Source organism: Palaemon carinicauda, chromosome 30 (genome assembly GCF_036898095.1).
Source record: "Palaemon carinicauda isolate YSFRI2023 chromosome 30, ASM3689809v2, whole genome shotgun sequence".
Taxonomy (NCBI): Eukaryota; Metazoa; Arthropoda; class Malacostraca; order Decapoda; family Palaemonidae; genus Palaemon; species Palaemon carinicauda.
The window spans coordinates 33,381,425-33,394,566 of record NC_090754.1 but is presented as its reverse complement, the minus strand read 5'-3'; the positions used below and the strand labels follow the sequence as shown (position 1 = coordinate 33,394,566).

Sequence of the window (13,142 nt, the reverse complement as noted above, 5' to 3'; positions counted from 1 at the left end):
GTTCATTTACAGTAATAATAATGTACATAGAAATAAAGGCTTGCTCTTGAATCTGAAAAGGAATTTCAGGATTAGTAGGTACTCGTTCTCGAGGAACGCAAGTCTTTAAACAACACATCATGCTCAAGGCATGCGGCACTTGTGTGACACTATGACATTTCACCTGGGATAAGAACAGTTATAAAAGCACTAAGTGTTTTTAGACATCACTATGAATCGCTCGAGGGTCAACATAGGCACCCGAAGAGTTAGAGTCCCAAGTAACTCACTGTTCTACGCAGAGTTAGGTGCAGGTTTCATAACACTACCTGCGGCTACCACAAAATGTTTGACTTCGTGCACTTGTTTCGCATAATGTTTAAAGAAAACTCGCGAGGACTTCCAGCCCGTAAAGTTTTTAAGGCTTTCAAAGTCCATGCTCTGAAAGAAATTCAGAGACGATGCCACTTTTCTAGGATCATGACCAGCGGGTGTACTGTTCGGATCCGCTCTGCGAATGAAGTAGGTGATTTTCGCTCTTAATTGTTTCAGTGACAGGTCGCTGCCCGATGTTTCTCCTTTGAAGAGTTGGCCTCCACCAAAGTTCGAAGTTCTGCGAAGATAGACCTTGAGACTCTCTACTGGACATAGAGAGACATCCTCCTTCAGGGGGCATATTCTCCAAGGGCCCCATCTTTTGGTGGGTAATTCGTTTTTAGCGAGAAACGTCGGATCAGGGGAGAGGGTCACTTCTCCTGAATCAGCAAACAGGATGTGTCCCTCTTCTCTTGATAATGCCACTATTTCGCTGACTCGAGCTCCCGAGGCGAGAGCAAATAAAAATATAACTTTCTGAGTCAGATCCTTGAGGGGGCATGAATCGTTGTCCAAGTTAGAGGCGAAATGGAGTACCTTGTCTAGTGACCAGGAGATCGGTTTCGGAGGGGGTGCTGGGCGTAGGCGAGCACATGCTTTTGGTAATTTGTTAAAGATGTCGTTGGACAGATCAATTTGGAAAGCATATAGAATTGGTCTAGTCAAGGCCGATTTGCAGGTTGAAATCGTATTGGCTGCTAATCCTTGTCCATGAAGGTGAATGAAGAAGGACATACAGAAATCAATGGTGATTTCTTTAGGATTTTTTGCCTTGACAAAGGAGACCCATTTCCTCCAGGATGATTCATATTGCCGTCTCGTGGATTCGGTCTTGTATTCCTCTAGGAAGTCTAGACTTTTCTTCGAGATCCCAAACCTCTTCTTTGCGGCAAGGGAGAGAAAATCATGAGATGAAGGTCCTTGATTTTCGATGATGAAGCGAAGACAGTCGACTTCTGTACTTGTTGAGAGAGAACTGGGCCCGGGAGAGGGATCAGCTTGGGCTGCAGCTCCAGGACCAGGGGGTACCAGTTGCTCCGGGGCCACTTGGGAGCCACTAGGGCCGCTGTCCCTTTGAAGGTTCTCAGTTTGGAGAGGACTTTCAACAGAAGGTTGGTGGGAGGGAACAGGTATATCTTGGACCATCTGTTCCAGTCCAGTGACATGGCGTCCACCGCTTCTGCTTTGGGGTCCTCGTACGGGGCTACGTACAGAGGAAGTTGATTGTTGTCGCTCGTTGCAAAGAGATCTATCTGAAGTTCTGGGACTTGATGAGAGATGAAGGAGAATGATCTTGCGTCTAGAGACCATTCCGACTCTATCGGGTTTGTCCGAGATAGAGCATCCGCTGTCACATTGCGGAATCCTTGTAGGTGAACTGCAGACAGGTGCCACTTCTTCTTCTCCGCCAGACGGAAGATTGGGAGAAGCACCTGATTTATCTGGGGCGATCTTGAGCCTTGGCGATTGAGACAACGAACTACCACCGAGTTGTCTAGGGTTAGACGGATGTGGATCGAGGGCGGCGGGGATAACTTCTTCAGAGTTAGAAGGACCGCCATGGCCTCCAAGATGTTTATGTGGAACGTCTTGAATAGTGGAGACCAGGTCCCTTGAGCCTGTTTCAGGTGGGAGTGACCTCCCCAGCCTTCCAGTGAGGCATCCGTGTGGATGTTGAGTGATGGAGGAGGGTGTTGGAGAGGAATGGACCTTTTCAGGGCCTTTGCTTCCGACCACGGCTTTAGGAGGCGTCGAAGTCTGTTTGGAAGCCGTCTCTTGAGGTCTCTTCGAGCGATGGATGCCGAGCGTCTCCAGACTCCCGCGGCATCCTTTAGCTGTGCGCGAAGCACTGGGTTTGTCACTGAGGCGAATTGTAGAGAGCCTAGAACTCGTTCCTGCTGTCGTCTTGAAATGCGTTTGGATTTCAGTAGTCGCTTGACAGACCCTGCTATTTCCTTCCTTTTCTTCTGGGGGATGGAAAGGCGGTGTGACTGAAGATTCCAGTGGATTCCCAACCACTGAAACTTCTGAGCTGGAGAGAGGCGAGATTTCTTCTCGTTGATCTTGAATCCCAGGTGTTCTAGGTACTGGGTAACTTCGTTGCAAGACTTTGCACACTCTTCGGGCGATGGAGCCCAGACTAGCCAGTCGTCGAGGTAGGCCATCACCTGGACGTTTCTTAGGCGGAGCTGTTGTACTATGGCATCCGCCAGCTTTGTGAAGATCCGAGGGGCCACATTGAGGCCGAATGGCATGGCCAGGAAGGCGTAGCTTTTCCTTTGGAGTCGAAATCCTAGGTAGGAGGAAGCGTGATGGTTCATTGGAATGTGCCAATAGGCATCCGCCAGGTCTATAGAGACCGTGTAGGAACCTTGAGGCAGAAGGGTCCTTATTTGTTGAAGCGTCAGCATCTTGAATTTGTTGTTCTCTATGAACTTGTTGAGGGGGGATAAGTCCAGAATGACTCTGAGTTTGTCTGAGTCCTTCTTGGGAACGCAAAACAGTCTCCCTTGGAAACTGGTGGACTTTACCTTCCTTATCACCTTCTTGTTCAAGAGGTCTAGAACATATTCTTCCAGAATGGGGGTCGATTGTTGGAAGAACCGCTGGAAGATTGGGGTTGGTTGCGTCCAACTCCAGCCTAGACCGTTCTTGATGATGCTGTGTGCCCAGGGATCGAAGGTCCAACGATCCTGGAATTGGCGGAGTCTTCCTCCCACCGGAAGCACTTCATTGCTTCTGGTGTCCCGAGGACTTGTTGCCTCGGCCGCTAGCTCCCTTTCCTCCTCTACCTCTGGAGGGACGACGAGATGCGTCTCTGCTTGCACCCCTGGACGAGCCTCTACCTCTGGCATGAAAGGTAGTGGATGGATGCTCAAAGGCAGGGGTGAAGACCGGTGACTGTGACAACACCGGTTGGGGGACCAATTGAAAGGTCTGTTGTGGTTGGGCAACCACTTGGGAGGTAGCGGGTCCCGGAAACTGACGTCGTTGCTGACGTTGCTGGGGTTTTGGCTTTTGCGGTTTCCTCTTAGGCTGAGGTCCATCGTCCTGAGAGGGTTTCCTTTTTCTGGACATGCCCCACTTGTGGAGAAGGTTCCTATTCTCCGTGGCGGCTCTGTCAGTTATTTCCTTGACAAGGTCAGAAGGAAACAGGTGCTTTCCCCAGATGTTGGAGGAAATCAGCCTCCGGGGTTCGTGTTTCACGGTGGCACCGGCAAACACGAATTCACGACAGGCTCTACGAGCCTTTATGAAGTGGTACAAGTCCTTCATTACTGTCAGTAAGTGGGATTTGGCTAGTACCATGTAGTGATCTGGTACTCTTGTGTCACAGGCCATCACTTCCAGTTGGACTTGATGAGAAAGAGATGCCGCAAGCCTCTCCTTCGTGTCTTGTTCCCGGCGAAGGAGGTGATCATTGAGCTTAGGGAGGTCTTCATTAAACTGACGTCCGGCGACGTCAGGATCGAGCCTACCCACGACGAAAGTATGCTGAACATCTTTCCAGTGTCGAGCGTCAGGGGGGGTCACGATGGAGAAGGGTCTGCACTCCTCCAGTGCAGGGCAGGGTTTTCCTTCTTCCGCCGCTTTAAGGCATGCAGCTAAGGCCTTTTCCAAGAAAGGAAGAACCGCAGTGTCAGGTGCGACGTATGTAGGATGCTTCTTGCTCAAGGCAGGAAGCTTAGAGCAGGTAAAGCCCCTACTCTTAAATGCGGAGGCTAGCATAGCCTGGGCCTTTGCGAGATCGAACACTATCTCTTCTTTAGGTTCGGTCTCTTCCTTCGAGGCAGGTTCGGAACGAAGCCGAACGTAACAGTCCGGGTAGGCCTCGAAGCTTGGGAAGAACTCCACATCTTCCAACGGGACCGTGCCGATCTTGTCACTAACAAAGATCCTGCCGGTCGCAATAACCATATGCTCTGCATACCTCCACGGGTTGGCATGAGAGCAAGCTGGGAGATCCTTGACCGAAATCTTCTTCGGTTCTCTGGATCCAATCATTGACCTGATGGACTCCTGGTTCTCCTTCAGTCTGTCGTCCATGACAGCTCTAATCAGCCGGATCAGTTCTTGGGTAGAAGAGGAAGGATCCGGGGTCGAGGAGGTAGACGGAATGGACATTTCCGTCGGTGTAGGAGTAGGCGGAGGGATGGACGAGGGAGCAGCTCCAAGCTCCGACTCGGTGTATTCCACCTTGTCTTCGTCCTCTTCGGCTCCTTGAGCCATAAGCGTCTTCTCCGTGTCTTCCGAGACGTCTGAGATCTGTTCATCATCCTCGGAATCTAAACGACACTCGTGCATGGACTGAGCCATGACCACATCAGGTTCCACCGTAATTTGGACAGTGGGGATTGCTTCTTTTGGAACCACTGAGTCAGGGGAGGCCTTAGGGAACAACAGGGACCTCAGTTCTTCGGTGGCCAGGTACGGTCCAGTAGCATTTTTCTGAAAGCCACGCACCCACTTGCGCAGCTTTTCACGAGAAATGTCTCTAACCTCCGCTGAGGGAGGGTTATGGAAGGCCTCAACTAGGTGGGCCTGGCAGACCGTACAATCCAGTGGATTCCAGAACTTCAAATCCCCTTTCTTGTCTGCACAAGGGGCGTGAGTCCTGCAAGCCGTATGCCCGTAAAACTGCGGGCGTTTCACAGCGCAGAAGGCGAAGTCACACTTCATCTGCTCCTCCTGTGGAAGAAAGAGAAAATGAGTATGGGGGAGTCATAAGAATGGCTCTTAGACTAAGTTAATATTAATCATTAATTTTAACTTAAAGAAGGTGTGATGCATAGAGAATGAAAACAGTAAAGGAGAACACGCTCCATGCATCTCGCCCGGCTGGTTACCATAAGCTTGGTCCTGGGATAATCCAAATGACCGAGATCATTGGATATAGTTTCCTAGGATTCCCATTATTTTGGAACTCCATGGAAAACCAAGGACAAGATTGGGATCGAATTCATTCGGTTCCCAGTTAAGAGCCAGAAGGCCTCATTAAAGGTAACTGCTTCTGGCAACCAGCCGTGCTAAGATGCACATAGCATGCTGGAATTAGAAGAATGCAAAGAGACAGCATGATCACTAATAGAGCAGTACTAGGTACTGATCTTAAAAGCAAAAGCAGCTTATCTATTTGCCATGTAGGGCTATCCTAGTCTTATGATAGCTACAGTGAGGGGGTGCAAGTATTCTTGACGCCTCCGAGGCATCCGGCAAGCCGCCGGCATGCCGGAGTTCGCTCCAGCATAGATTCTGGCATTAGAACAGACAATTTTCAAAAGTCAGTTAGATACCAGGATGGCGGCCGCCGGCACAACGGCGGCACGCCGGCAGGAAGCGGCGGCTCCGGCAGTCGGAGGATGCCAGGTTGGTGACTGGGATAAGGATGGTACAGGTAGTATCGGGTTTCCGGCAGTATATGCCGGCACTCCGGTGATCGACCGGCAGGCGGACGATTAGATAGGAGTAGGAGAGCCGCCGGTAGTAGCCGGCGGCAGCCGGCAGTCCCTCGGTACACGGGGGGCTGGCGGCAAGGGTAGGGAAGTCACCAAGAAGGAGGCAGGTATTGCCGACAGTAGAGGCGGCAAGAGACCGGCACCCGGATAGATAGAGAGACAGGGGGAGGGGGGAAGGGATGCAGGAAGTACCGTCAGGGTTCCAGACATCCCTCCCCCTCCCTGAGAGGGTGTACCCATGATAGAGGCAGGCTCTAACATCCATAAGCAGGGGTCACTAGGGACCGGGAGCTAGGTAGCCCAAGGGAGGGCTAGGGAACACCCAAGAGGGGAGGGGGGGAGACTCCCATATGCCGAACTATACTAGTAACTAACCTTATAGGACACTATGAAGGTATATGTACCAGAGCGGACTGCACAGGGAAGCTCGGGTAGCCCTACTCATCCACCCTAAGGAGGAGTTGTAGGACAGGGGACAGATGAGTATAAACTAACCTAAGCATAGGCTAGGCTATACAAGAGATAGGTGGGGAGGGAGAAGAGAGAGGTCTTCCCAGGAAGGGTTTCTGTACCAGAGCGGCCACTAAGGGAAGGGAGGACACTCCCTAACCTAAGATCAGGCTGATCGGCTAAAACGGTGCAAGAGTACAGTTTCAGCATGGAACAGAGAAACCTTCCTAACCCGACCTAGAACAGGGCTAAAAGTCCTGAACTAGGCAAGGAAGAAGACATATCGCTATCGCAGGAAAGTCATAGACTATCCTAGCCATAGAGGTAGGCTAGCCTAACCTCACTCTCAGACGCAATCCTAAAGGGGGTTCATTCCTTTAGGGAGGACCGAGAGGCGATATATACTCTATTAGACAATTAATCCCTTTACTCAGAAAAGGGATCAAGGCTAAATAGAGGGAATGCCAAGGCAGGGGATGAAGGAAGCATATAGGGGTCCTAAGGTTAGGTTAGGCTAGAAAGAATCACTGACTAGCCTATCCCCTATATGGTCCCTGAAGGCGAAAACATTTGCATCACTGTCAAAAGTATTGTAAAATAATAATGCCACTATCTTCATAACTTAGTCTAGGATCACTAATAAATCATGCATGAACACTTGTATGTAGGCTCCTGGCCTGGGGGCTATAGTAGCCGACTGGTATGAGGTCAAACGATGACCGATAAAAAGCGTCTAAACACGATATAAAAGTTCCTAGCTATGAAGACTAAATAAACTAATGTATTCGATTAGTATATAATGCCGGAAGCGTTGTTGTGGCTAACTAAATAAGACATGCAAAACAACAACGACGCCATAAAATGGCGGGTCCGGTAGAGGCACAGCTCTGCCACAAAACATCAATTATTTCGCAAAATAATATTTACTTTACGGCCAGAGCTTAATTAAACAATACTGGAACCTTGTACTCAACTTTCCAGAAGAAGGCGAGGCTGAAGGTAACGACATAGCGAAGATGCAAAGCGATAAAGATAACACAAGGGAAAATCCGTCTAAGTAGGGCAGCTACTAAACAAAGGATAAAGACGGGCGTGACGTCATTAGAGCAATGGCGTCCGTTTGTTTACGTCTCGAGTATCAGTAGTAGCCACGAGTGAGATTAGCTGTGGAACGGCTCCCAGCTATTCTCAGCCCTTACACACCGAAGCATTAACTCTGTTCGGGGTGAAGATAGCTATGTGGCACGTTCAGACATGCGTGTCCCCTGTTGTATTACGATGTCTTAAAGGGAAACCTTTGAGATACTCGCTCCAGAAGTTAGAATTCTGTGATAACCTGTGGTTAAATTCTCTGGGAATATCTTAGTAGTCTTATACCCAAGGAAGCTACCAAACAGGAACCTTCCATCAGGACGCCATGGCTTGAGCCCAAAAAACAATATTAACATTACATCTTATTAACATAATTTCATTATAAATAGCCTATTTAAGGATAAAATTTCACATCAACAATGAAATCAACTGTTAACTGTGCGAGTCCAGCTAACAAAATGTAAACAGAATTGTGGTTACATTCTCGGCAATCTTTATCTTTCTCCAACCTTTCGATAATTTTAATGGTAGTGTTAATGATGGTATATTAAAGCATTATTTTTTTAGTACAGTATATAAAAGCTTTATTTTTCCCTTCGGGCGTTCAAGGTTTTCACGAGTAGACTGGGGTCGTTTATCGGCAGTGAATAGCCTAAACTTCGGTAACGAGTCGGCAATATTTTGTCATATTTTAAAGTTTACATTTGATTTGCAAAGATTGGTTTTGTTGAGTACAAAGAATAATTATAAAAATATCTCTCTCTCTCTCTCTCTAAACACGACATTCGATTACAACAGCTGATCCATTCATTCTCTCTCTCTCTCTCTCTCTCTCTCTCTCTCTCTCTCTCTCTCTCTCTCTCTCTCTCTCTCTCTCTCTCTCGTGTTATACAATACTTACTAATAGATGAAGAAACCAAAATCGGTTTTCTTAAAGTGTCAATGAAATACGAAACAAAAAAAAATATACCGTGTTTACATCCATTTCAATCATAGCTTAAAATACGGTATCCGATTTCGTCAGCAAACCACAATTTTTTAGGATACATCATTTTATTCTAGAAAATTGCTACTCTTCAAATGGTTAACTGCGGTTTAAGAAAACATGTGCATTTGTTTTTGAATTTCGGGTGTGTTTTAAAAATCGAGTATTGCTGACTTCTTTTTGTTTTACTTCTTGCTGTGATCGTATCAGCTGATGTCTAGCTGCCGCTCTCAATATGCGCGTAAGAATACAGCAACAAAGTATTGTTTATACCATTTCTTAACTTATTCAAAACCATCTATACAGTTAGTTAATATTACATAAGCACCAATGTGTTTTAATCTATCATTTTTTTGTTAAGTACTTTTAAAACACACACACACACACTCTCTCTCTCTCTCTCTCTCTCTCTCTCTCTCTCTCTCTCTCTCTCTCTCTGTGTGTGTGTGTGTGCGTGTGTAACAAATGAAATCTTTGTGGCTTCACAAAGTATTAATTATATTAAAGGCAATCATGATTAAATTTTCCTTACTTTCTCCAAACTCGCACCATCTCTGTCACATCGAACGTTATAGCGGTAACTTAATTGTTCGATAACTTTAAAAATTGGCCTAGTACTTGCTTCTTCTCTTACTTTTTTTATAGATGGTTTCATAATTGAAGTGGGTTCAAGTTGACTTATAATTAAAGTTAGGAAAAGTATTTTGGATACGGAATGGACAATCATCTTTAGTAACAGTTTAGAATTATCGTAAATTATCATTCAGTCATTAGCGGCAGTCTGTTATTGTCGATTAAACGCAAAAAGAAAAAATAGTTTTTCTGCTTTGCTACGTATGTAGGAAATTATATAGATACGTTAAATAATATTTGTAATAATATATATACTAAAAGCTTTTAATATTATTTATCACTTTGATCATGCGTGTTTAATGCCTTCGTTTGTTTGTTATGATCAAAGATGTAGCGTACAATAAACGAATGGAAGGTTTCCGTTTCAGGCGGCGTCATAAAGAAAAACATCAAATTAATGGCATTCATTCCATTTATTTGGAAGTTCTAAGAAAAATTAAGTAGAGCATTGGTAATAGAAAAATCAACATATAATCAATACTTGGTAAGATTGCTGTTGATGCAAAAACTAACCTATACACAGATGTGTAAATGCGTCTGTTTCTTCGTTATGATCAGAGATAAACGTAAACAAAAGATTGGTTGTCGTTTTTTATTGTGCGTTTTGGCGTGTTTAGGAAACGCATGATATAAAATCGCCTTTATTTTGATAATTCTGGATTTTCAATGATATAACAAAAGCTAGTCTATAGAGTAATGGTTTTACTATTCACCAGTTGTCTTATACAATAGATATGACAAACATTAAAATTTGTCTGTATTTTGGGTCGTGTAATAACGGAAATATACGGTGTTTACACCCATCCTGGTTTTGATTTTAACCTTTTTTCAAGTTATTAGAACTTTAAAGCATATTAAAATTTTGATTTATTTACAAGAACAATTTTATATAAAAAAGAATGCAGTATAGTACATAGAGAGTATTGGAAATGGGTAGTAAACACGTTTGAATAGGCAAGTTGCTGGTTGCCATGGCCCCAATGGAATTATTTCTGTTAGTTGTGTGTTTCGAAATCTGCGATTTTCCATTTGTACGAGGTCATTGATCGACCAAATTCTCGCATAATTCGGGACCCTACTGTATATATATATATATATATATATATATATATATATATATATATATATATATATATACAGTATCCCAATGTTATACCTTCAAGTCCAGTATATTCCAGTCTCACGACCTTCATTTAGTAATGCTGACTTTAAGATCAACAAAACTTGCCCTTTGATTCAGTCTGTTAACTGATTGCAAATCTTGAATATTCCTAACCAATAATACTACATAATTTGTCTAATCAAGATTTTCCAAGATCTCAAAATCAACCCATTCAATGTATATAAAAAAACTACAAGTACTACAAAATGTGGATGATATGATGCAATTGTTTCTAATACACCTACAATTACATTAAATTTAGGAGGCAGCTGACTGCTGACATTCACGTTGCATTTGCTACCTTGATGCATTCTATCCTCCATGATATATATTTTCTGGTCGGGCAAATTTTCTTAAAATTCTCCAAAGCACATCTCTGCCGACACTGCTAAAGGATTTTCCAAAATCTATGAATAATAACAGAGAGTTAAGAGTTATTTACAACCTTGTTGTACCATATGTCTCAGCACAAAAAGTTGGTTATTTCATCCTTTATCTATCTTGAATCCTGCCTATTCCTCTCTCAGTTTTCAGTATAGAGCTTTTTTTATCTAAATTCAGGATGAATAACACCTGTCTCAGTTCTGGTAAGTGTGAATGTTCTCCAATATTCACAATTCCTCAAATATCAAGAACATTGTAAGACTGCTACATCAATAATTTGATCTGATTTTACATAATAAATTTCAAAACATAATTGGAGCCTGAAATGATTTCCACCTACCAATAAATAAAAATTATGTTTGATGCCCTTTTATGTGAATGATTATGTAATGCACAACATTAGAAAACAAATCAACATCAAATTCAAGAATAGAGGAGAAATGGAGAAGACATTAAAAAGAAACATTCTATACACATGATAATGTCTATTCATGATGCCTCATTCAATGACTGTTGTTGATTTGAATACATCCATACAGAAGGGGGTATAAAATCAGATGATAATAATGATGATGATGATGATGATGATAGTCACGGTACAACATAGTTGATCCATAGATGCTGCATTACTGGGATTGGGAGGTCTACTATGTCGATGTGCATTATAATCAAGCGAAAAGATTGCAACAATTAACAAGAATAATAATTGGTTAAGTACTCACCTTTCTTCATATTCATTAGAATTTACTGCAGCTGGGGTTTGTGGAACCACCCACACAGTCACTAGACCATCTTCATGTCCAGCAACCAACATATGAGAGCATTCTCCTTCACTCACGCCACCTAAAATAGTAACATTCCAGTAAGTTGTAATATTATTATTGAATTTTATTATATATATATATATATATATATATATATATATATATATATATATATATATATATATATATATATATATATATATATTTTTAGTTAATAACATATCCCCTGAAGTTACTACCGCACCCAATACCCAGTCATTTTCCTAAAACAAGGTTTCTTTTAGATAATGTTTTTAAAAAAAAAAAAAAAACAATTTGGTACACCACTGAGTTTCTGCTAAGAAAATCTTTCCATAGAAATATTCTTGCAGCAATTAAATGAAGTAGCTACACTTCTAATATCATGAACACAATGGTTCAATTTAATCAATCAAATTCTATGTTTGCGTCTGTCACTAAACCCTTAACAAGAAATGACCAAACTCCTCAAAACAAATTATGAACCTTTACCATAATGTTTTCAGTCTTGGCTTAATAAAACTTAATCACTCTACCAGGGCAATGAAATCGATTCTTATAGGTACCACAAACTTTCTCCCCCAAAGAGAGAATGTAAAAGAATTGCTGCAAATCTTTCATCATTAAACTTTTTTGGCTCGGATGGTTAGTAACATTGATGTAATGGTCTTCTCATCTCCAATACCTGTATATGAAAGACCCTGCACTTCACTAATGCATTAAACTCTTGCTAAATTTGAAAGAAAATGCATTTTAGTTATGAGATCTTTACAAGAAAGGTCTTCCAAAGGCTCAAAATGAACACTTTAAATAGTGTATTGTAACACTAAACCCAGATTTCCATAAATTGTTCTGACAATCGAAGGTTTCTCGAAAGTAACAAACTTGATTACAATAAGATGATTTGAAAGGTAAATGCTTGAATACCGTAATAAGCATGGCCCTATAGCCCTTCACAGCCGTATTATACATTTTCCTTTCATAAAAGGAAATGAAAATATTTTATAATATTATTAAAACTAGTTCATGTTACTAAAACAATCAGAAATTTGAACCAATCAAAATGAATATTTCATTGTCTTTGATACAAATTATTGGTGATCAGCCTTTTGGAATCTAAGATAGAAAATCCCGAGAACCTAGAAAACCCTTTGTCTCTGAGAATAGGGTGGACAGACTTCAAACAGTTAGATGTATGTAGAGGTTTGGGGGAACTGACCTAGAAACCAGTTTTCTGAGACTATTGTTCTTGTAACAAAACCTCCTTGGACACTCCAATAACAGAAGCCATAGGTCTGCAAACCACTCTTTCTGAGGCCAAAAGTGAGCCACCAGTCTTCCTGAACTTGCTTATCTTAACTTGAATTATGGAAATTGAGGAAATACATACAGATCCAGAATCAACTAGTCATGTAACAGGGCATCTACTTTCTATGCTAAATAAACTGGAGCAGTGAGCAAAGCACCTCTATTTGTTTTGTTAACTGACAACATGTCCTGTTTAGCCTTCCCCACCAACTTCAAAACTCTTGACACAATAACAGATGTAGAGACCATTTATTTGAATGTATACAGTATGTTCTTTCCAACTTAACTGCATCTAAATGTAAGCTAGTGCTGTCTGAAAACACTGCCACTCACTTTCTCATTAACAAAGATTCCTGAGCCTGACGAGCCTTGAACATCCCTAACAGCTTCAGACAATTGATATGAAAAGTTTATTCATTCTTTGACCACTTCCTCGACAAAGGATGATAATCCATGATTGCCCCACACCCTTCCAGGAAGTATCCATGAAAAGGCAGAAGTCCAGAAAACTTACTTTCAGAGATGCTCCCTAGGTA

At 42.7% G+C, this 13,142-nt stretch overlaps 1 protein-coding gene across 1 annotated transcript in view; it reads right to left on the bottom strand.

Annotated features, from left to right (window-relative positions):
* LOC137622979 (probable E3 ubiquitin-protein ligase HERC1) overlaps positions 1-13,142 on the bottom strand; it is a 91,431-nt gene that overhangs the window by 51,477 nt on the left and 26,812 nt on the right. The window contains exon 9 of the mRNA XM_068353590.1: positions 11,239-11,359. Within this exon, the coding sequence (XP_068209691.1) occupies positions 11,239-11,359 (121 nt within the window). The remainder of the gene's footprint in view (positions 1-11,238; positions 11,360-13,142) is intronic.